This window comes from Triplophysa dalaica, chromosome 7 (assembly GCF_015846415.1).
Source record: "Triplophysa dalaica isolate WHDGS20190420 chromosome 7, ASM1584641v1, whole genome shotgun sequence".
NCBI classification, from domain to species: domain Eukaryota; kingdom Metazoa; phylum Chordata; class Actinopteri; order Cypriniformes; family Nemacheilidae; genus Triplophysa; species Triplophysa dalaica.
In genome coordinates, this window is record NC_079548.1 from 1,722,743 (window position 1) to 1,746,361 (window position 23,619).

The 23,619-nt window shown below is 40.6% G+C and overlaps 3 protein-coding genes across 5 annotated transcripts in view; 2 read left to right on the forward strand and 1 right to left on the reverse strand.

The window, feature by feature from the left end:
* Positions 1-23,619, forward strand: part of LOC130425913 (zinc finger protein 91-like) — a 235,520-nt gene that overhangs the window by 182,972 nt on the left and 28,929 nt on the right. The gene's annotated exons all lie outside the window — the stretch shown is intronic.
* rangap1a (RAN GTPase activating protein 1a) lies at positions 1,507-10,220 on the reverse strand. Its single transcript, XM_056752379.1, has 16 exons — positions 10,089-10,220; positions 9,083-9,205; positions 8,368-8,495; positions 7,433-7,492; positions 7,155-7,334; positions 6,901-7,035; positions 6,662-6,820; positions 6,459-6,572; positions 6,156-6,255; positions 3,216-3,300; positions 2,857-3,016; positions 2,617-2,733; positions 2,415-2,520; positions 2,208-2,296; positions 1,825-1,946; positions 1,507-1,711 (listed from the first exon to the last, which is right to left on the reverse strand). The coding sequence occupies exons 2-16, from the start codon at positions 9,192-9,194 to the stop codon at positions 1,630-1,632; spliced, it is 1,749 nt and encodes a 582-aa protein (XP_056608357.1). The 5' UTR covers positions 9,195-9,205; positions 10,089-10,220; the 3' UTR covers positions 1,507-1,629.
* On the forward strand, positions 10,650-23,531 carry zc3h7ba (zinc finger CCCH-type containing 7Ba). Of its 3 annotated transcripts, none has more exons than XM_056752355.1 (22): positions 10,650-10,930; positions 12,345-12,405; positions 12,489-12,525; positions 12,885-13,082; positions 13,162-13,320; positions 13,396-13,473; positions 13,830-13,866; positions 14,046-14,248; positions 14,340-14,601; positions 14,688-14,761; positions 14,842-14,944; positions 15,494-15,655; positions 15,951-16,156; positions 16,289-16,389; positions 16,569-16,750; positions 16,865-16,920; positions 17,107-17,339; positions 22,026-22,131; positions 22,317-22,425; positions 22,510-22,625; positions 22,712-22,884; positions 22,962-23,531. In XM_056752355.1, the coding sequence occupies exons 2-22, from the start codon at positions 12,347-12,349 to the stop codon at positions 23,140-23,142; spliced, it is 2,835 nt and encodes a 944-aa protein (XP_056608333.1). In that variant the 5' UTR covers positions 10,650-10,930; positions 12,345-12,346; the 3' UTR covers positions 23,143-23,531. The 3 variants fall into 3 exon arrangements, with proteins under 3 accessions (XP_056608333.1, XP_056608334.1, XP_056608335.1); XM_056752356.1 differs by having other exon boundaries at positions 10,774-10,930; positions 13,836-13,866; XM_056752357.1 differs by lacking the exon at positions 10,650-10,930 and having other exon boundaries at positions 12,381-12,405; positions 12,489-12,544.

The following is a 23,619-nucleotide window of genomic DNA, read 5'->3' on the forward strand; positions in this document are numbered from 1 at the left end:
CACGCAACCGAGTCGTTTCTAGTCCGATTCACGAACCGCCACGGATTTACGTCACTACATATAGTCCCCGCCTGTTAGGACTGCTCGCGAAAACTTCACTCTTCTCTCCCAAACACTTTAGCTTGTTAGCCTCATTCGCGGTAGACCAATCACAGCATACTAGACCATCTGACCAATCACATCAGACTAGACTAGAGGAAAGGAGGGGATTAGACAGATGAATCGCGGATCGAATCACTTGAGGGTCAGTCAAGAAGTGATGTAAGAATAACGCCTATTGTAACAAAATAAAAGTGTTTTTACACCTATGTACATAAACTTGTTGTTGGATACTCCGCAAATCAAAGTAAGACCTTAAAAACCCCTAGTTACGTACTCTTTTAAAGATAAAGATTAGCTTTGACCTAACACAAAGTAGATTTCTATAACTAAGAAAACAGCAGCGATCTCACATAACAAACAGTAAAATACCTTTGATACCAAAAGCAAAGGGATGAGATCAGACAATCTTCATCATCAACCAAGCACAAAGACAGACTACTTTTTACTAATTTAATCTACTTAGCATCATTTCCCCCCATGAGGACAGTTTGAAGTTACAGTACCTCACCTCTATTATCCCCACCCAAAAGATTTTTCTGTTGTTTCATTTCAGCCACATAGTCTCAAAAAAAATGATTCGACAGCTTCAAACAAGTGTAAATGTATCGCCACTAATAATAAGATCCTCAATCAAAACATATAGTCAGTAACTTTTTTCAAAGATATTGAGTGCAGCTGTAACGCATCAGGGGAGAACTGACCCTCCCGGTAGAGTCTGGTTTCATCATCAATGGAATTTGGGTTCCTCGCCCCTGGGCCGTGTTGGCTGCTGATAGTAGATTTGCTCAGAGCTCTGTAAATTCCATTGACATTGCTTCATTAGAATGGTCTTTCGCTTTCCATAATACCATGTACTGTATTATTTTCAACCTTCTGCTGTTTTTCTTCCTGTAAAGCTCCTTTGAAACAATGCAACATATATAAATAACACTGAATTGAATACGACATTAAAAAAAATCAGATGAACACTCAAAGTTTTTATACACTTATGCAAACTTTATAGACATCTATAATGAAAACTTCCTCAGATATTTACCCTCGTGTCTTTTCAAACGTATTTTTTTTTACCATCATGCACTTTTGCCAACAGTATTAATACAGTAATAATAATGAGTAAATGACAAACGTCTTAATGATCATGAAAATATTTAGAGGCCAGAATTCACCTACAGTTACGTAAATGGACTGTTATTTAGTTTTTCAGTGTTTGGATATGTCCTTACTTGTGTCATATAAATTGGACTATAACAAAGACAGGCCTTTATTTGATCAGTCTCAATTATTTACTGGCTGTATTTGTTTTGCTACAGTATATAAAAAAAAGTCTCAGAGATGGTAAAAAAAATAGAGGACAAGTAAAACGCAGTCTTACACAGTGAAAAGAAATGAGTCAGGAGTCAGATGAGCTTTCAAAGACACAACAATGTAATGATTACATATCAAACCATTCCAGCACAAAGTGTGAAAAACCAGAATCAGATCTTTAATTAATGTGTTTTACAAGCGCGTGTGTGTGTTTGTGTGTGTTCAGCTCTCTGTTGCGAGTTTCTGGAGTGTTGACTTCAGTCGATCTCGAGCGCCGTTGCACGACTCCAGTGATTTATTCTGTCTGCAAGTTAATAACCAAAGAACATCAACAAAAATTCATTCAACACACTAAACTCTGCACACAATTAAAGAGCTACACACTCATCTGAGTAAACAGGTTGTGTGTCAGGTTACCTGGCCATGAACGCGTTGAGAACCATGACGTGCTCTTTAGGGAAATAACTCTGTTTGACTGCATGTTCTAAACACTGGAGATGTCCTGGTACCACCCTCACCGCCTTCTGCTTATCTTCACTCTACAGGGAGAAAAATAAATGCATCACGGGTTACATTTATATAACACGCATACGCACACATTTGATCGTTAAGTGTGTGTATGCAAAATCCATATTACAAAAACGGTCTTTTACATGTTAGGGGTGATTTACATTTTGTGTCTTTTTTGTGCGCAAGTTCGTTACTTAAAATTTTTCATGCGGCAGGCACGTAATCTTTCTACGACTATAAAATCGACCAGAACAGTTGTAAATGCTAAAGAAAAAAACAGTAATTCTTACCTTCAGCAGTCCGAGCATGACCAAAAGTGACGACACAAAACTCAACGACTGGAATGAAGGTGTGGACAAGACTTTACTCATGACAGCATCTGAAACACACAAACATCAGACGTCTTTACACATCAGAGCGTGTGACGCACACAAACATCACACAGACGTCTCTCAGACGCTTTAATGATCATCTGCTGGACGTCAGCAGCGTCTCACCGATACTCTCCAGCACGGCTGACTTCACCTCTGTGTTGTCCTCCTTATACACAGACGAGATCTGTAGAAACATTTCTGCTGTCCCGTTCACATCCGTCCCATCCACCTGCACAACACAACACACAACTTGTTCAATAAACTGTGTGCGCGTACGTTAACAGACTCAAACGACTAAAATAAATGTAAATGTTGTGTGTGACACCTCCTGCTGGATGAGAAAGCATCTCTTTTCCCCGAGTCGCAGCAGTTTGTCTGGAGATGGGAAGGTGAGAAAAGACGAGACGTCTGGAGGTCGAGGAGCTGAGGGTGGAGTGGAAAACTACAAACACACAAATACACACACAGACACAGACACATACAGTTTTATTTCTCACACAATTTGTGGTCTTCTGTATGCTGAACAGACGTGTGACCGTCATGTTTAAGACAAGATTCCTCAAACCTGATTAGAATCGTTAGGTTCTTTCTCCTCCTCCTCCTCCTCTTCTTCCTCCACATCCTCATCATCTTCCTCACCATCATCATGATTTTCCTCACCATCATCATGATCTTCTTCATTATCATCATCATCATCATCTTCCTCAGGATCTCCTTCATCATCGCTGTACAGATAAAGAATTAGCATTATGATCATGACAACATGAGAATGCTTAGAATGTGTCATAAAAATTAATCTCTTTACTCCTAATAACAGATCACAGATTTAATTTGAGTAATTATAATAGTTATTTTTATTGAGTTATATTATCATCCAAGTAAATGTTACTGCTGATTTCAATTGAAGCAGGCTATGTCTGATACCTCAGAGATCCGAGTACATGGCCCATTTTAATGTCGTCCATCAATTTGCGAAGATTCTCACAACCTTCATCACCCAAACAGTTTCCTAAACACATACAAACATACAGTTCAGTCCAAACACAGGTGAGTTTTGAATCTTTAATTGCTAAGATGTGAATCTTTAACTGTTCATATGTGAATCTTTAACTGCTCGGATGTGAATCTTTAATTGCTCGGATGTGAATCTTTAACTGCTCGGATGTGAATCTTTAATTGCTCGGATGTGAATCTTTAATTGCTCAGATGTGAATCTTTAACTGTTCAGATGTGAATCTTTAATTGCTCAGATGTGAATCTTTAACTGTTCAGATGTGAATCTTTAACTGCTCGGATGTGAATCTTTAATTGCTCGGATGTGAATCTTTAATTGCTCAGATGTGAATCTTTAACTGTTCAGATGTGAATCTTTAACTGCTCAGATGTGAATCTTTAATTGCTCGGATGTGAATCTTTAATTGTTCAGATGTGAATCTTTAATTGCTCAGATGTGAATCTTTAACTGTTCAGATGTGAATCTTTAATTGCTCAGATGTGAATCTTTAACTGTTCAGATGTGAATCTTTAACTGCTCAGATGTGAATCTTTAACTGTTCAAATGTGAATCTTTAATTGCTCGGATGTGAATCTTTAATTGCTCGGATGTGAATCTTTAATTGCTCAGATGTGAATCTTTAACTGTTCAGATGTGAATCTTTAACTGTTCAGATGTGAATCTTTAACTGTTCAGATGTGAATCTTTAATTGCTCAGATGTGAATCTTTAACTGTTCAGATGTGAATCTTTAACTGTTCAGATGTGAATCTTTAACTGCTCAGATGTGAATCTTTAACTGTTCAAATGTGAATCTTTAATTGCTCGGATGTGAATCTTTAATTGCTCGGATGTGAATCTTTAATTGCTCAGATGTGAATCTTTAACTGTTCAGATGTGAATATTTAATTGCTAAGATGTGAATCTTTAATTGCTCAGATGTGAATCTTTAATTGCTCAGATGTGAATCTTTAATCGCTCAGATGTGAATCTTTAACAGTTCAGATGTGAATCTTTAACTGCTCAGATGTGAATCTTTAACTGCTCAGATGTGAATCTTTAACTGTTCAGATGTGAATCTTTAACTGCTCAGATGTGAATCTTTAACTGTTCAGATGTGAATCTTTAACTGCTCAGATGTGAATCTTTAACTGTTCAGATGTGAATCTTTAATTGCTAAGATGTGAATCTTTAATTGCTCAGATGTGAATCTTTAATTGCTCGGATGTGAATCTTTAATTGCTAAGATGTGAATCTTTAATTGCTCAGATGTGAATCTTTAACTGTTCAAATGTGAATCTTTAATTGCTCGGATGTGAATCTTTAATTGCACGGATGTGAATCTTTAATTGCTCAGATGTGAATCTTTAACTGTTCAGATGTGAATCTTTAACTGTTCAAATGTGAATCTTTAACTGCTCAGATGTGAATCTTTAACTGTTCAAATGTGAATCTTTAATTGCTCAGATGTGAATCTTTAATTGCTCGGATGTGAATCTTTAATTGCTAAGATGTGAATCTTTAACTGCTCAGATGTGAATCTTTAACTGTTCAAATGTGAATCTTTAATTGCTCGGATGTGAATCTTTAATTGCTCGGATGTGAATCTTTAATTGCTCAGATGTGAATCTTTAACTGTTCAGATGTGAATCTTTAATCGCTCAGATGTGAATCTTTAACCGCTCAGATGTGAATCTTTAACTGTTCAGATGTGAATATTTAATTGCTCAGATGTGAATCTTTAACTGTTCAGATGTGAATCTTTAATCGCTCAGATGTGAATCTTTAACCGCTCAGATGTGAATCTTTAACTGTTCAGATGTAAATATTTAATTGCTCAGATGTGAATCTTTAATTGCTCGGATGTGAATCTTTAATTGCTAAGATGTGAATCTTTAACTGCTCAGATGTGAATCTTTAACTGTTCAAATGTGAATCTTTAATTGCTCGGATGTGAATCTTTAATTGCTCGGATGTGAATCTTTAATTGCTCAGATGTGAATCTTTAACTGCTCAGATGTGAATCTTTAATTGTTCAGATGTGAATCTTTAATCGCTCAGATGTGAATCTTTAACTGTTCAGATGTGAATCTTTAACTGCTCAGATGTGAATCTTTAACTGCTCAGATGTGAATCTTTAACTGCTCAGATGTGAATCTTTAACTGTTCAGATGTGAATCTTTAACTGCTCAGATGTGAATCTTTAACTGTTCAGATGTGAATCTTTAACTGCTAAGATGTGAATCTTTAATTGCTCAGATGTGAATCTTTAATTGCTCGGATGTGAATCTTTAATTGCTAAGATGTGAATCTTTAATTGCTCAGATGTGAATCTTTAATTGTTCAGATGTGAATCTTTAATTGCTAAGATGTGAATCTTTAATTGCTAAGATGTGAATCTTTAATTGCTAAGATGTGAATCTTTAATTGCTAAGATGTGAATCTTTAACTGCTCAGATGTGAATCTTTAACTGCTCAGATGTGAATCTTTAACTGTTCAGATGTGAATCTTTAACTGCTCAGATGTGAATCTTTAATTGCTAAGATGTGAATCTTTAACTGCTCAGATGTGAATCTTTAACTGTTCAGATGTGAATCTTTAACTGCTCAGATGTGAATCTTTAACTGTTCAGATGTGAATCTTTAATTGCTAAGATGTGAATCTTTAATTGCTAAGATGTGAATCTTTAATTGCTAAGATGTGAATCTTTAATTGCTAAGATGTGAATCTTTAATTGCTCAGATGTGAATCTTTAATTGTTCAGATGTGAATCTTTAATTGCTAAGATGTGAATCTTTAATTGCTCAGCTGTTTCAAATTGTTCAGACTTGAATCTTACATTTCCTGATTGTGTTTGTGTGTGTTTGTACCATTCAAGTAGAGTTTTTCTAAATGATCTTTGCGTTGAACTGATGTCGCCACAGTCAGAGCGGCTTCCTCAGTGAGTTCACAAAACGACAGATTCAACTTCTGCAGAACAAACAAAACATTCACTCACACTATTGATCGTCTCTCAGTATTGATCGTCTCTCAGTATTGATCGTCTATCAGTATTGATCTTCTATCAGTATTGATTGTTTATCAGTATTGATTGTTTATCAGTATTGATCTTTTATCAGTATTGATCTTTTATCAGTATTGATCGTCTATCAGTATTGATCGTCTATCAGCACCTTCAATAGTGGCAGTCCATCTCTCAAGGTATCTGCGATGGCAATAGCTCCTTCTGATCGTACAAGACAATCACCAAAGTTTATCTCTTGCACGTTGCGTAAGTGTTGCAGCGCCTAACAAACAAACACAGACACATACACATAAAAAAGTACAGTTACAGTAGTGGGATCTGTTAATCGTGTTATAGTTGTCTCATGAGCACCTGTGCCATGGCTATTCCTCCTTTCTTGGTGAAGGTGTTGTCATTGAGGTTAAGGACACGCAGCTGAGGGTTGTGCTCCATTGCTGTGGCTAAAGCGGTGACTCCTAGGTGATTGATTCCATTCTGAGGCATGTGCACTTCCTCTAGACTACCAATCAGCTGGGAGAACACGAGAGGACATTAGCAACAGACCAATCAGCAGAGAGGATTTGAAAGAAGCATCCGGTCTGGGTACGCACCTTAAAGGCCTGTGCCAGCGCCGTGGCTCCATCATTTTCCAATCGATTCCTGCCGGCGATGAACACCTTCAGTTCCAGAGGAGAGCCGAGATGCCTCGATTCCTTATAACACACTGTCAGAGCCGCCGCTAGAATCTAGAGGACCAGGAAACACAGCCTGATGCATTTAGCATTGTTCTGGTCATGTAGTGTTTGATCACAACCTGTTTTAACACCAGAGAGCAAACAATATTATCACCATGCACTCTGCCCACCTTTCCTCCACCGATGCCCATACCGCAGTTGTTCAGGTGCAGTTCCTGCAGCGAGTGGCAGGCGGCGCTCTTTAGCAGCGTCTCGATACCTTTCACTCCGTCTGGTCCGAAAGCGTTATGGCTCAGATCCAGAACCTTCAGCCGCGCGCCGGCCGTGATGATGGCGTCACTCAGAGACTCCTACACCAGCGGAATCACATCATATTGGTCTATTGTCTTCATAAACATCTATCCTTTCTAAGATCACACCGAATGACAGGTCTCAGATCAGCTCTTACCAGCGCAGGTGGAATCTCAGCTCGCAGACGCCCGGTGAACATGTCGCTCCAATAACAGCACTGAAAACAATAAAGATCAAATCAAACACTAGTCCTGCTCAGTGAACGTAATCAGAACATTGTCTAAATGTTCTCTCAACGTCTTCAAAAGGTATTCAGTAACGTTAAATGAGAAATGACTAGGGATGTAACGATTCGCCGTGATCTAGAGCTAATTGAAATTCCATTATAATGTGTGACGTTTCAAGTTGGTTTAGGTTTAAACTGAATGGTAATACATGTCTTGAATACAAGTGTTCACTGCAAATGTGGTGAACGTGGACATGCTGTTATTTCTTTAAAACGTCACGAAACCTACATTCTACCTCACTGTCGTTTTTGAAAAATGCAATTAAAATGGGCGTTAACACTTTGAGAAGAGCCCTTAAAAACAGGCGAAGGTTCCGGCCTCGGAGACGGGCGCTCCAATTACAAGGCTCTGTCTTGAATAATTAGGAGACATGTCTTCTCATTGGTCAAGAAAACACAGTCTCATCATGAATAATATTGAGACACCGACGAGTCATCGACCACGTGACATCTTTTGACGTTGGCTGGAAGAGGATTTTAAACCCGGAAGGCAAAATATTGCTTAGGTTTCGTGCCGCTTTAAAAAATCCAAATAAGGAAGAGCAGAGAAAAAGTCTTAGTTTGTTTTTATTTAAGTTATTTTTGTGTTATTTAGTTATTATTTGATTTGGAATTTGTTTTTAAATTGCAATTTAGTCGTTATTTGACATAATTTTCTTTTTAATTTAACCAAGGAATGAGCAGCATTTGAGAAATAATGACAGGGCACTTTAATTCATTTCTAATTTGTTGAAAATTTGTATTCTTACACGGTTGTGTGAATTAAATTGAGAATAAAACACAGTCAGATCAAATCACAGGTGTACCTGGAGGTCTCTCTTTGTCTTCAGGGCTTCAGCGATGGTACGCGCTGCATCCAGACCAACAGTGTTTCCCTCCAGTCTGAGCGCACGCAGACCATCAAACTCCTTAATGTCCTCGACCATCTCATTCACTGGACACCAACAAACACAAGTGACAAAGCAGAAACATCACAGAACACATATACATCACTTTTACATCGTAGAATATTCTGAAACAGCCTTTTAAATACTTTATTAACATCAAAACAACGCGTCTGCATGTCTGAATGAATGTAAATGTAAATATACAGAACCAGTCATGAGTTTGGAAACTCAAACTCATTCTTAATTTTAACTTTTATAATAATAGCAATCTCATTGAAACTAAGGGGTATGTTACTATGGAAACTGTGGGAATTATGTTGTGACTAAAAGCATTACATATAAATGAAATTTGAAAGATGAAATTGTTCTCTTCTTCAGGTCTCTTCATAGGAAGCTTTTAAACAGTATTGGAGGAGTTCACATCTATTCTTTTCTGCATAATTTGGTCATTCAAAAATGTTTTTTTACATGTTTTGTTTTCTAATGAAAGAAATTAATCTGTAATGGCACAATTACACTTTGTGCACAAATGCAATTTCAGACTAAGATGAAAGCATTTTTTAAGATAATAAGAAACCTTTCAGTGAAGCGTTTCTAATCTTTTGACCAGAACTTTGTGTGTGTGTGCGCTCACCAGATTCCACATTGTCCAGTTTGAGTCCTTGTCCTTTATAGCTCAGCTCTCCTTCATTCACTTGAGTTTTTGCCAGTGAGTCTGCGAGCTGTGTGACATCATCTGACGCCATCCTGACATCAACTGAAGACATGTAAACACACACAAATGAGTTCAGCATGTGTGTTATTGCTGCAGATGTAATGAGCACGAGTCAGTGGCGTAAACTGTTTCGACTAGTCTTATAGTTATAAAGTGAATTTGGTTAAAAGTTTATTAGTTCACATATCCGTCATACAGTTTAACATCAGACATTCAATTCAATTTTGTTTATTTAGCGCTTTTCACAATTTTTATTATTGCAAAGCTGCTTTACATACGTCATACTAGGAAATGTATATGGAAATAAATGCAGTGGATTGTCAGAAACTATAAATTATTCAATCATAGTATATTTCATTAAAGCATGTTATTATTTTAAATATCGTTATCAGGACTGGGAGCCCAAATTTACATTAAACCAAAACAATTTGCAATAACAACTGAAGCACATTAAATTTAGGTATATTACCATTTAATTATTGTTTTCAAGACTGGGAGCATAACATTTTACTATACCAGAACCATTTGCAATAATACCAAAACGTATAGAAAGAATATATTTGTTAAAAATTGGGAACGTTTAGTGTGTTGTTAAACGAAAGTGTTTTTAATTATAGATTAAACTAAACCAGCACTGGCAAGGAACATATATTCCAAAGAGAATGAACACACCATTTATTTGTTGCAATATTAAACATTAACCTCAGTATAAGTAATCATCAACAAACACAGTTATGAAATAAACATGTGCCAAGTCATAAATGATGTTTCAAGACTGTTTGCCGTCGCGCTGCGCATTAACGTAATTACACATGCGTATTAACGTTATATGTGAAAAACAAGAATTTACACACAAGTCATAAATAAATGATGCGCGCTCCCACACAACTTAAAGTTTACGTATAAACGTCATATTTGCACTTACCGGGTGTGTTTGACGCACTTTAACTTCAGATGTGTTTCTAATCGCTTCCTACTTCCTCCCGCTCGCGCTGATGACGCCATAGGGCGGCCGCGCAGGGCCTCAAGGGATTTGTAGTTCTGAGTAAAAGCATCTTGTACGAGACTTTCATTCAACGCTAAGCTTTATGAAATGTTACCTACACGTTTGAGATACGGTTTCGTTAAAAACCCAAAGAGTCGTTTGCAACATGCTAACCACATACGAGCACAAATTAGCTGCAAATGATTTCGAAACTTCCGCTCACTTTCGCCGCGCCTTCAGACACGCCCACGAATGATTGACAGGAAGGAGAGATTCGGATGATTTATTTCATGGAATCGAGGTAACAAAACACTGCTGACACAACGAGAGGTGATGCTTAAGTCCCCGAACAGCAGATAAAACACAAGGAGTGAAAATATGAATTTTGGCAAAACTTTGGTCTTTGGCTTATTTGAGTTTTTAGAAAACAGACGTCATTTTAAATCCGACATGACGTCATACCGTTACATGGCACGACATACAGTAATAGATCATTTAAGATGCATAACAACGTGCATTATTCATTAAAATGGTACAAATATGTTTCAACATGACACACGTTTTCTGTCTTAGAGCGCCTCTGCTGGAGAAAGTGTTTTCTTCCGTCATCATTCCTGGTAAGCGTTGTGCTGAGGGTCTGCTCTGGGTCTTCGCGGGAGCGCGCACGCATGTTACTCATACCGCGCGATCCACGGACCGTTCATCTATCAGTTATTTATCCATAAGCCGGATATAATCTTTTAATCAAACTCAGACTGAGAGGAAGCGCTGTGCGTCTCGCGGTAAGTTTACATTCACTGGAGTTATGACGAAACTCTTGTGTTCGTTCACAGCTGTGATTTCATGCACACTTCACGTCTGCTCTTCGTTAAGGGTTTGTGTTCGTTTTAGCGCTGTCTGTCTGTTTGTCTGTCTGTCTGTTTGTCTGTCTGTCTGTTTGTCTGTCTGTCTGTCTGTCTGAACAGTATTACAGTGACTACATATCTATCAGGTCATTTAGTTTCGTTTTTCCAGAAACTGTCGAACTGGCAGGAAATGGAGTGACTCCTCGAGCGCGTCTCAAGTCGTAGTGAGATCACTGCGTAGACATCAACACGTTTACTAGAGCGGGCAAACTTAAGCTGTCTAGTTAGGTGGCTTACTTGGTTTTGAGAAACAGCCTTTGACTCATCACATCAAACTCAAACTGAGTCAAAAACACCAACAAGTCAACTTGGTCTCAGATGTGTCACGTGGAGAAACGAATGTAAATCAAGTGTAATTGTTTACACACATGTGTTGAGTGTATATGAAGAGCTCTTTTCCAAAACGCTATAAATCCATTTTAATTGTTTTTAAAAAAATTACACTTTTTTCCCTAGACCCATATATTTATCCTGTTATAATGTTCTGTTGGCTCAGTCTGAACATGTTAAACAATGATTGTTAAATGAAACAACAATATTGTCGTTTCTAAACTATAATTGTATTTCTATTTTTTTCAAAACGCTGCAAATCAATCCTTTTTTTCAAAAAATGTTTGGTTTATGTCTTTTTAAAAACAAGCAAACAAGAGAACGTGAAACATATGACATCAGGGACTCATACTATAAATTAATATAAATCAAATAAATGCAAATGCATGAAATAAAATAAATTGTTACAAACTAAATAGTAAAATAAAATAAATAATTTCGATTTCATGTTTCAATATTTCCCACCACATACAACAAATAATTTAGAAATATCAAACACACATAACACTAACGAGCGAATTCTGATTGGTCGAGAGGACATATCGCATTTAGGCTAAAAACAGGTTCGGGATTTATAGCGTTTTGGAAAGAAACTGCATCTTGCAGAACATTGTAAACAAGGAAATATAGTGATTTGGCATGAAACATTGATGGAGCAGTGAATAGGTTTAGTACACAGCAAAATGGCATTACAAACTCACTTTTTTTTTATTTGGCACTTAATGCGTTTTGGAAAAGATCTCTTCAAATGAATGTAGAGGCAAAAGAATCCGGATTTGTTGCGAACAGATTGTCACATTTTGACACATTGTTGACATCTCTCCTCAAACTCTTTGACAGACACATTTGTCAGATTTCTGACTCTTTGTAAGGAGAAATATCTGAGACACACATGAGATTTGTTCACTCTCATTGATGAATAACACAGATATTAAATGATCTCGTCTTCTCTTATGTGCAGTCATGAGCCGTGAGCGTCAGAAATGCAGAGAGAAGATCCAGAGAGCGCTGAACTTCATCAAGTAAGAAATGGTGACTTTATTACTTCATAGTGAAGTGTGAAGTTGTTGTGACTAATATTTGGTGTTGTTGTTGTGTCTTACAGAAGTGCACTTCCGTACCCTCACCCTGAAGCGTATGAGGTTGAGTTCACACACGCATGTTTGTTATTTTTGTTTTTATTTTATTTAACATAGACTTCTCTTGTTTTCATATGGCTCCAATGTTTTTTTTATCATCTATCATCACATTTTTAAATAAACATCATTTAGTTAAGAATCAATTTCACTTATGACCGCTAACTACATCACGCTATGGCCGATGTCAGGTTTTACTGTCCTCGTTGTGACACACACATTGGGCCTCATTCATGAAACATCCGTAAATATTTGAGTAAATTCAGAGTTATTTGCGCGTAAAGCAGACCTTCCCAAAAAATGTCCTCTGGATTCATAAATACTTCGTAAACGTCAGATTTTGTGTGTCATTGTTGTCATTCCAGGGGTTTGTGGTTCAGCTGGTGTGTGATCTCTTGGATGAGGGTAACGCTGCATTTCGTGATGACGAGTGGTCACAGGCGCGGGCTTATTTCACCGAGGGGGTGAATGTGGCACTGTACGCCCGGGGCGAGGGTCTGCAGGTTCCCGCCGCCCTGCTGGAGAGTCTCTATATAAACCGCGCGGCCGCCCATCAGAACATGGTGAGGATGCATTCAGACACGATGGCATGTCTAATTTCTCAGTTTTATTGTTAAAGTGACATTTTCTCTCTCTGTGTAGGGTGAGCTTGAGAGCGGGGTGAAGGATTGTGATCTGGCTCTAGAGGTGTGTAAGGACAGTCCTAAAGCGCTGTACCGTAAGGCCATGTGTCTGAAGGAGTCTGGTAAACTGAGTGAAGCATATGACTGCACCGCTGCGTTTATGCTGACGTCACCTCAGGTAAACATCGACAACATGACTGAAGCACACCATGATAGAGACGATGAAATGACAGAAGCCTGTTGGTGTTTTCAGGATAAAACTGTGAGCAGTTTGGCTCAGGAACTTGCTGTTAGTTTGGGATTGAAGAGCAGAAAACCGTACAGTCCTCACGTGAGTACCCACAACTCTGCACAAGGTTTCTCCTACAGTCAATCGAAAGCGACATACACTACCACTCAACAGGGATGTGATGCTTCCGTATAAATACGAATTTCCATATTTTTTTGGACCTTTTTTGAAAAATGAAATTTTGTCTTTCTGTTGGTTATCTGCTGTTCCTTGCACCCAAGAAAAATAAAGAACAGGGATGTTATTCTTTTTTTGGTGTATCATATAATATGAAAGAGTGTAACATTTTGAGCATCCCATTTAAAGCGGCAGGACAGATAAACCTTCAGTTTTTTAACCTCCGACCAGGTTGTCACAAATCTGCATTATAGCACAGCCTGTGATTCATTTGTGTTTAGTTTCAGATATCTGCTGACGGCCTGAACAACACGACAGGTACTTCTACACGTTCACAATAACACAATGAAACTAGTATGTGAATAATCTAATGACCACTACATGTGCCGAGATGTGCAGTATACAAGACTGTACTGTATCCCACAATGCTATGCGCTTGAAATATATTTGTGAAATGAGTGTTCTGGTGATGGTCGACGTGTGTGTTTCTCTGACAGCTGGTTCCTCTGAATGTCTGTCTCCCGTCTCACCCGCTCCGGTCCCGGTCAGTGACTCGTGTGAGGACCCGGGGCTGTCCGGTTCAGTGCCTGAGGCTCACCTGCGCGTGTCAGTGCCGTTGTGTGAGGAGGATAATGACCTGATGGGAGATGAGCTGGACATTCTGCTCGACAGTGTGGCCGGAGAACATGATGCACCTCGAGTGAGGAACATCAAACATGAGTTTTTAAAATCACTTATTTTACTTTGAAGCGCAATAGGTGAACTTGTTGTTGTTGTGTTTGTGTCCTCAGAGCGTCGCCGTTCCCAGCGGTCTGCTGTCTTTCTCCTTTTCATCTCCTCGTCTTCCTCCTGCTTTCTTCCCCTCCGCCGGCAGCCGTTTGAACGCGCTCGACTCTTTCACTCAACCGGAGCTGGACTCGATCTCTTCCTGCGGCGCTCTGGATGCGTTAGACTTCATTCGTCCACCGCAGATCGCAGACTCCGCCCCCCTGCAGCGTCCTCTAGCGGTGGGAGGAGACACACTCGATTCGCTTTCTGAATTCAGTCTGCCTGGTTTGTGTCTGCTGAGAAAGTCATGATTTGTGAACAGTTTTTGTTGTGGTTCATGTCATCTGTTCATTGTGTGTGTTTATTTTCAGGTGGGAAAGTGTGTCGGAGTTTTCTTCCGGTCAAACTGTCAAACCTGGAGGATCCAGCGAACGCTCATCATGCGGTAAGAGACAGACATCTTTCTGTCTCTGTGATACACTTCAGTTTATTTCTTCAACACGTGTGTGTGTGTGTGTGTTACAGAGGAATGGTCACATGACCTCCAATCTCTCCTGTCTATCCAAGAACCCTCTAGAACAAACACATGATTTCACACAAGCCTGCAACATCTGCTTCATTTCGACAGGTGATGCACTCGTCTGTCTCTCTCTCTAGCTGCGTTTCCATTACCCTTCATTGAAAACAGCCCATGGGAACACGTCAATTTCGCCAAAACTCCCATGTTTTGCTAAATCATTTTTTCATGCTATACGACAAAGGCGTATTTTGCGTAAGTGCAATGGAAACACTTTTTTTGTCATTTGGCGTACAAATCGTCACATGACCATTTAGGTGTGTTTTGTCAGAAGATAGGAAGTAAGGTATTGGCATGAAGTAATATCTTATATGACGCCCCAAATGCAGGAAAATGATTGAGTGCAGTTGGAGATTTATTAGGAGCTAGGAAATATAGAAATGTTTTAACCGTAACATCACAGTAGGTGGCACTATACACTAAAGTTTGTTTGCAACCTGCCTTAAAACGTTATCGCCAGAAGAAACAAAATACGCTTAAATCACAAAACATCGTTTAATGGAAATGCAGTCATTCTGCAATATTTTTTGAATCGACATTTGGAAAATGTTGTGTTAATCTGTAATGGAAACCTAGCTCACTCGTCTCTCTCTCTGTCAGGTCCTGGTGTGCTGGCTTTCGAGTTCAGGTGTGATTTGAGCCACAGCTGTAAGAAAGATCTTCTGCTGTGCAGGAGGAGGGGCGGGGCTAACTCACCCTGGAGGCGGATCCGGCCACGCCCAACCTGCAAAAACTTCCAGGGTGCCTTTGTGCTCTGTAGAGGTACATCACATGTGTGAATATAAATATGTTAAAATACTTTCTGTTTCTCACATTATGCAGATTATATATGAGAGTTTGGTTCCAAAATGAGCAATTGTGTTTTTAAATTTGTCAAAAAATCATGTTTTTATTGTGTTTTAATGTGTGAGTTAGCTGTGTTTTTTGTAGTTATTATGGTTTAAATCAAAACAAACCAACTGCGGTTAGATTGATTTTCATTGGAAAACACTCATTTAGGAACCAAACTCTTAAATTATAAATGAAAAGAATAATTTGTGTGTGTGTGTGTGTGTAGAAGTGTTAGAGAATCAGGTGTGTAAATACGGTGAAGACTGCACATTCGCATATTATCAAGAAGAAATTGACGTGTGGACGAAGGAGAGACGGGGCTTACTCGTCAGAGAGCTGCTTTTTAGTCCATTATCGACCAATGAGAGACCAGAGCTGAGTGTGATCAAACTTCTGAATGTTCACGCGGGCATGTTCATGTTCCTCTGTGAGGTAAACACACACTTTTGCAGTCTTCAGTTTTCTAATAGATGTTGTGTATTTATATCACGTGTTGTTGAGACGTCTGATGGTTCTGGTGTACGTCAGCGTGTGTGATATTGTGTGTCGTCTGTCCTTCTTCAGGCCTGTTTTGACTGCAAGCCCAGAATTATCAGCAAGCGGCGTTTAGACAATCCTGCTCTGTGTGCAAACACACAAACACAACACCAGTTCGACATGACGAAGTATGTTAGAAAGCAAACTTGACACAACAGTCACAGCATCTCCTATTCATAGATTTCATGTCTTGCACAAATACCTGAAGCACTAATATCATCCATTAACTAATAATTTGTTCTTTCTTTCTTTAACAGTAGATCATGTGTGAAATATGTGTGTGTGTGTGTGTTTGTGTGCGTCTTAGGTGTTTGGTTCATGTGGTGAAGAACACCGCTGTGTGTTACAGTAAGATCCGTGCGTTGACGTCTCAATGTCAGATCGACGTGTGTCAAAATGAGCTGAGTTTGGGCTGTAAGAGACAGAACGACTGCTTCCTCTCACACTCGCCCATAGAGCTACAGGTCTGGAGACTGCTGAGAGAAACTGGTACACACACACACACACACAACACATTAAAGTTGACACTAGAAACCATTCAACAAATAACTTTTTTGAAAAAATCTAGTGGATCAGATCTTCACACGCCGTGTGTGTGTTTAGGAATTACTCCTGAAGAGATGGTGAACGAGTCAAAGAAACACTGGAACAAACAGAGAGTGAGTTGTTCATCATTCTCAACATCCAGGAAGTGAAAGCAGTGAACAGTCTGTGTGTCGTATGAAATGATCTCATTAACTCAACACGAAAACTGCATTCAAACCGCTTCACTTCCATAATCTCATGTTTAAGAACAGCTCGCTCATGACATTATTAAACATTAGTAATGTGTTGTGTCTCATCAGCCTGTGAATGTTTCCTCTTACAAACCCACTGCTGTCAAATACAAGAGTCCAATTAAAGTGAAGGAGACCGTAGGGAAGGCGGGTCCTGTGCAGAGAACAGGAAGTGCAGAGTCTGCTGAGGTCAAAGGTCAAGGGCTGGAGATGAAGTTTGTGTGTGGTCAGTGCTGGAAAGATGGACTGCACAGTGAACCAGACCGAGCGCTGAAATACTGCAGCGCTAAAGCTCGACACGGGTGACAGAACACACACAAACCATTCTCTTCTGTCTGTCTGTTTCTGTCTCTCTCTTTCTCTTCTGTCTGTCTCTCTCTTTCTCTTCTGTCTGTCTGCCCCTCTCATTCTCTTCTGTCTGTCTGTTTCTGTCTCTCTCTTTCTCTTCTGTCTGTCTGTTTCTGTCTCTCTCTTTCTCTTCTGTCTGTCTCTCTCTTTCTCTTCTGTCTGTCTGTTTCTGTCTCTCTCTTTCTCTTCTGTCTGTCTGTTTCTGTCTCTCTCTTTCTCTTCTGTCTGTCTGTTTCTGTCTCTCTCTTTCTCTTCTGTCTGTCTGTTTCTGTCTCTCTCTTTCTCTTCTGTCTGTCTGTTTCTGTCTCTCTCTTTCTCTTCTGTCTGTCTGTTTCTGTCTCTCTCTTTCTCTTCTGTCTGTCTGTTTCTGTCTCTCTCTTTCTCTTCTGTCTGTCTGTTTCTGTCTCTCTCTTTCTCTTCTGTCTGTCTGCCCCCTCATTCTCTTCTGTCTGTCTGTTTCTGTCTCTCTCTTTCTCTTCTGTCTGTCTGCCCCTCTCATTCTCTTCTGTCTGTCTGCCCCTCTCATTCTCTTCTGTCTGTCTGTTTCTGTCTCTCTCTTTCTCTTCTGTCTGTCTGTTTCTGTCTCTCTCATTCTCTTCTGTCTGTCTGCCCCTCTCATTCTCTTCTGTCTGTCTGCCCCCTCATTCTCTTCTGTCTGTCTGTTTCTGTCTCTCTCTTTCTCTTCTGTCTGTCTGCCCCTCTCATTCTCTTCTGTCTGTTTCTGTCTCTCTCTTTCTCTTCTGTCTGTCTGTTTCTGTCTCTCTCTTTCTCTTCTGTCTGTCTGCCCCTCTCATTCTCTTCTGTCTGTTTCTGTCTCTCTCTTTCTCTTCTGTCTGTCTGTTTCTGTCTCTCTCTTTCTCTTCTGTCTGTCTGCCCCCTCATTCTCTTCTGTCTGTCTGTTTCTGTCTCTCTCTTTCTCTTCTGTCTGTCTGTTTCTGTCTCTCTCTTTCTCTTCTGTCTGTCTGCCCCTCTCATTCTCTTCTGTCTGTCTGCCCCTCTCATTCTCTTCTGTCTGTCTGCCCCCTCATTCTCTTCTGTCTGTCTGTTTCTGTCTCTCTCTTTCTCTTCTGTCTGTCTGCCCCTCTCATTCTCTTCTGTCTGTCTGTTTCTGTCTCTCTCTTTCTCTTCTGTCTGTCTCTCTCTTTCTCTTCTGTCTGTCTGCCCCTCTAATTCTCTTCTGTCTGTCTGCACCCTCATTCTCTTCTGTCTGTTTCTGTCTCTCTCTTTCTCTTCTGTCTGTCTGCCCCTCTCATTCTCTTCTGTCTGTCTGGCCCCTCATTCTCTTCTGTCTGTCTGTTTCTGTCTCTCTCTTTCTCTTCTGTCTGTCTGCCCCTCTCATTCTCTTCTGTCTGTTTCTGTCTCTCTCTTTCTCTTCTGTCTGTCTGCCCCTCTCATTCTCTTCTGTCTGTCTGCCCCCTCATTCTCTTCTGTCTGTCTGTTTCTGTCTCTCTCTTTCTCTTCTGTCTGTCTGCCCCTCTCATTCTCTTCTGTCTGTTTCTGTCTCTCTCTTTCTCTTCTGTCTGTCTGTTTCTGTCTCTCTCTTTCTCTTCTGTCTGTCTGCCCCTCTCATTCTCTTCTGTCTGTCTGCCCCCTCATTCTCTTCTGTCTGTCTGTTTCTGTCTCTCTCTTTCTCTTCTGTCTGTCTGTTTCTGTCTCTCTCTTTCTCTTCTGTCTGTCTGCCCCTCTCATTCTCTTCTGTCTGTCTGCCCCCTCATTCTCTTCTGTCTGTCTGTTTCTGTCTCTCTCTTTCTCTTCTGTCTGTCTGCCCCTCTCATTCTCTTCTGTCTGTCTGTTTCTGTCTCTCTCTTTCTCTTCTGTCTGTCTCTCTCTTTCTCTTCTGTCTGTCTGCCCCTCTCATTCTCTTCTGTCTGTCTGTTTCTGTCTCTCTCTTTCTCTTCTGTCTGTCTCTCTCTTTCTCTTCTGTCTGTCTGTTTCTGTCTCTCTCTTTCTCTTCTGTCTGTCTGTTTCTGTCTCTCTCTTTCTCTTCTGTCTGTCTGTTTCTGTCTCTCTCTTTCTCTTCTGTCTGTCTGCCCCTCTCATTCTCTTCTGTCTGTCTGCCCCCTCATTCTCTTCTGTCTGTCTGTTTCTGTCTCTCTCTTTCTCTTCTGTCTGTCTGTTTCTGTCTCTCTCTTTCTCTTCTGTCTGTCTGCCCCTCTCATTCTCTTCTGTCTGTTTCTGTCTCTCTCTTTCTCTTCTGTCTGTCTGTTTCTGTCTCTCTCTTTCTCTTCTGTCTGTCTGCCCCTCTCATTCTCTTCTGTCTGTTTCTGTCTCTCTCTTTCTCTTCTGTCTGTCTGTTTCTGTCTCTCTCTTTCTCTTCTGTCTGTCTGCCCCTCTCATTCTCTTCTGTCTGTCTGCCCCCTCATTCTCTTCTGTCTGTCTGTTTCTGTCTCTCTCTTTCTCTTCTGTCTGTCTGTTTCTGTCTCTCTCTTTCTCTTCTGTCTGTCTGCCCCTCTCATTCTCTTCTGTCTGTCTGCCCCTCTCATTCTCTTCTGTCTGTCTGCCCCCTCATTCTCTTCTGTCTGTCTGTTTCTGTCTCTCTCTTTCTCTTCTGTCTGTCTGCCCCTCTCATTCTCTTCTGTCTGTCTGTTTCTGTCTCTCTCTTTCTCTTCTGTCTGTCTCTCTCTTTCTCTTCTGTCTGTCTGCCCCTCTAATTCTCTTCTGTCTGTCTGCACCCTCATTCTCTTCTGTCTGTTTCTGTCTCTCTCTTTCTCTTCTGTCTGTCTGCCCCTCTCATTCTCTTCTGTCTGTCTGGCCCCTCATTCTCTTCTGTCTGTCTGTTTCTGTCTCTCTCTTTCTCTTCTGTCTGTCTGCCCCTCTCATTCTCTTCTGTCTGTTTCTGTCTCTCTCTTTCTCTTCTGTCTGTCTGCCCCTCTCATTCTCTTCTGTCTGTCTGCCCCCTCATTCTCTTCTGTCTGTCTGTTTCTGTCTCTCTCTTTCTCTTCTGTCTGTCTGCCCCTCTCATTCTCTTCTGTCTGTTTCTGTCTCTCTCTTTCTCTTCTGTCTGTCTGTTTCTGTCTCTCTCTTTCTCTTCTGTCTGTCTGCCCCTCTCATTCTCTTCTGTCTGTCTGCCCCCTCATTCTCTTCTGTCTGTCTGTTTCTGTCTCTCTCTTTCTCTTCTGTCTGTCTGTTTCTGTCTCTCTCTTTCTCTTCTGTCTGTCTGCCCCTCTCATTCTCTTCTGTCTGTCTGCCCCCTCATTCTCTTCTGTCTGTCTGTTTCTGTCTCTCTCTTTCTCTTCTGTCTGTCTGCCCCTCTCATTCTCTTCTGTCTGTCTGTTTCTGTCTCTCTCTTTCTCTTCTGTCTGTCTCTCTCTTTCTCTTCTGTCTGTCTGCCCCTCTAATTCTCTTCTGTCTGTCTGCACCCTCATTCTCTTCTGTCTGTTTCTGTCTCTCTCTTTCTCTTCTGTCTGTCTGCCCCTCTCATTCTCTTCTGTCTGTCTGGCCCCTCATTCTCTTCTGTCTGTCTGTTTCTGTCTCTCTCTTTCTCTTCTGTCTGTCTGCCCCTCTCATTCTCTTCTGTCTGTTTCTGTCTCTCTCTTTCTCTTCTGTCTGTCTGCCCCTCTCATTCTCTTCTGTCTGTTTCTGTCTCTCTCTTTCTCTTCTGTCTGTCTGTTTCTGTCTCTCTCTTTCTCTTCTGTCTGTCTGCCCCTCTCATTCTCTTCTGTCTGTTTCTGTCTCTCTCTTTCTCTTCTGTCTGTCTGTTTCTGTCTCTCTCTTTCTCTTCTGTCTGTCTGCCCCTCTCATTCTCTTCTGTCTGTTTCTGTCTCTCTCTTTCTTCACTCACTCTCTTCTGTCTGTCTGTTTCTGTCTCTCTCTTTCTCTTCTGTCTGTCTGCCCCTCTCATTCTCTTCTGTCTGTTTCTGTCTCTCTCTTTCTCTTCTGTCTGTCTGCCCCTCTCATTCTCTTCTGTCTGTCTGCCCCTCTCATTCTCTTCTGTCTGTCTGTTTCTGTCTCTCTCTTTCTCTTCTGTCTGTCTGCCCCTCTCATTCTCTTCTGTCTGTCTGTTTCTGTCTCTCTCTTTCTCTTCTGTCTGTCTGCCCCTCTCATTCTCTTCTGTCTGTCTGCCCCTCGCATTCTCTTCTGTCTGTCTGCCCCTCTCAATCTCTTCTGTTTGTCTCACTCTCTTCTATCGCTCTGTCTTTCCGTCTCACTCTCTTCTGTTTGTCTCACTGTGTTCTGTCTGTCTGCCCCTCTCATTCTCTTCTGTCTGTCTGCCCCTCTCACTCTCTTCTGTTTGTCTCACTTTCTTCTATCGCTCTTTCTTTCCGTCTCACTCTCTTCTGTCTGCCTGTCTCACTCTCTTTCTTGTCTCACTCTCTTCTGTCTGTCTCTCTGTTTTACTCTATTCGGTTTGTCTCACTCTTTTCTGTCTGTTTGCCCGTCTTACTCTCTTCTATCTATCTATCTCTCTCACTGTCTTTCTGTCTCTCTCTTTCTTGTCTCACTTTCGTCTGTCTGTCTGTCTCAGTCTCTTCTGTCTGCCGATCTTACTCTCTTCTGTTTGTCTCACTCACTTTCTTCTTTCTGACTACTTTTTTCCTCACTCTTTTCTCTGTCTCACTCTCCTCTGTCTGTCTGTGGTTTTCTTTGTCCGTCTGTCTGTCTCTCTGACTCTCTTCTTTTGACTGTATGTGTCTCATCAGCTGGACTAAGGATAGAAGGATTTTACTGGTGAAGTGTCAGGAGAGAATGAAGTGGGTTGCTGTGCGACCTTTGCCCTTTGCTAAGACGTTCCCTCAACAATATGACGTGAGTAACGAGCACAAACAAACACGCATTTCTTTACATCCTAACCTAAAGGTTTTGTATGATGGTGAACCCGTTTAACTATGAGTTCTGGGGTCTTCCGGGGGTCTGGGGTTTGCTCACATGAAAAGACCGAAGTCAAATGCGTGACCTCAGTCTTACATCATTGATGTGACGTTTCTCCACAGATCTGTGTTCACGTGATGAAGCAGCGCAAGTGTAATTATATCGGCAACTGTACGTTCGCTCACAGTGAAGAGGAGAAAGAGCTGTGGACATATATGAAGAACAACAACTGTGAGCTTTAGATTCATTCATAGACTGAATGCTGATTTAAATGACAATGTATTCATTGAATTGTGCACCTGCTCTTCACTGCAGGTAGAGACATCCAGCAGGTGTACGACTACTGGCTGTCAACGACCAATCAGAACCGTCCCTCACAGTCTCAGCCGGTGGAAGAGAAGCAGATCACCATGCCGACGGATCTAGCAGAAGTTGGCTTAGTTTATTATTGTCTCGATGGTGTTTGTTTGTGTGTGTAGATGCACAACTGAATGTTTGTGTGTTGTGTGTTTGTCAGCTGGACAGTTTTCATTGCTCTCTGTGTGGTAAACACAGTAATAGCGAGCGTCAGTGGATGCAGCACATCACATCAGAGAAACACAAACACAGAGTGTTCAGCGGAGAGGGAGAGGATGAGAGTCTGGCCTGGACCTATCGCTTCCCTGGACGCTCTTTCTCTCTCTGTCACAGGTACATCATTCATCATTCATTAAGAGTCCACATGACAACTGTGACACTGTTGATTGGCTGTGATGTTTGATTGACAGGTTTGAGGAGGGTTGTCCTGATGGCGTGAGTTGCGATTACGCTCACAGTGAGGAGGAGCTTCAGGAATGGTGCAGGCGACGGGAGTTTCTGCGCAGGAGGCTGGATAAAGCCAGAGCAGAAATGCTAATACCGGCCAATGACAATAACTTTGGCATCTACAATTTCCTCCTTCAGGACTAAAAACACTTCACAACGCACACGAACAAACAGCCAAAAAACTCCAGTTCAACCAAAAAGAACTGGAGCAAAAAACTGATTCTTTAAAAATGATTATGGACAAATTCATTAGTCTCCAAACATTTATTTGTTTCATACATTTGTTAATAACACAGTGCATCAACACATACTCATAAACAAAACATGCCATGAACACAATCTAGAGAAAAAGGTTCACCGTTCAGAATTAACTTGCACTCTCATCTTATAATCAGGGATCTTAAAGAGATCTTGAAGGTTTAGAATGTTCACACACTGACTAACATCTCTAGCAGGAAACAATGATATTTTTGTGTTTGTCCTGTTCTGGATAAGTTACACTATGATAAAATAAACCCTATTTTTTAATTTAACGACTGAGTATATGTGTCATTCGGTTTAAATCTCGCTTTAAAAACGAATTTTTTCTTTTTTCAAGTCGGTTTTAAAACCTTGTTCTGT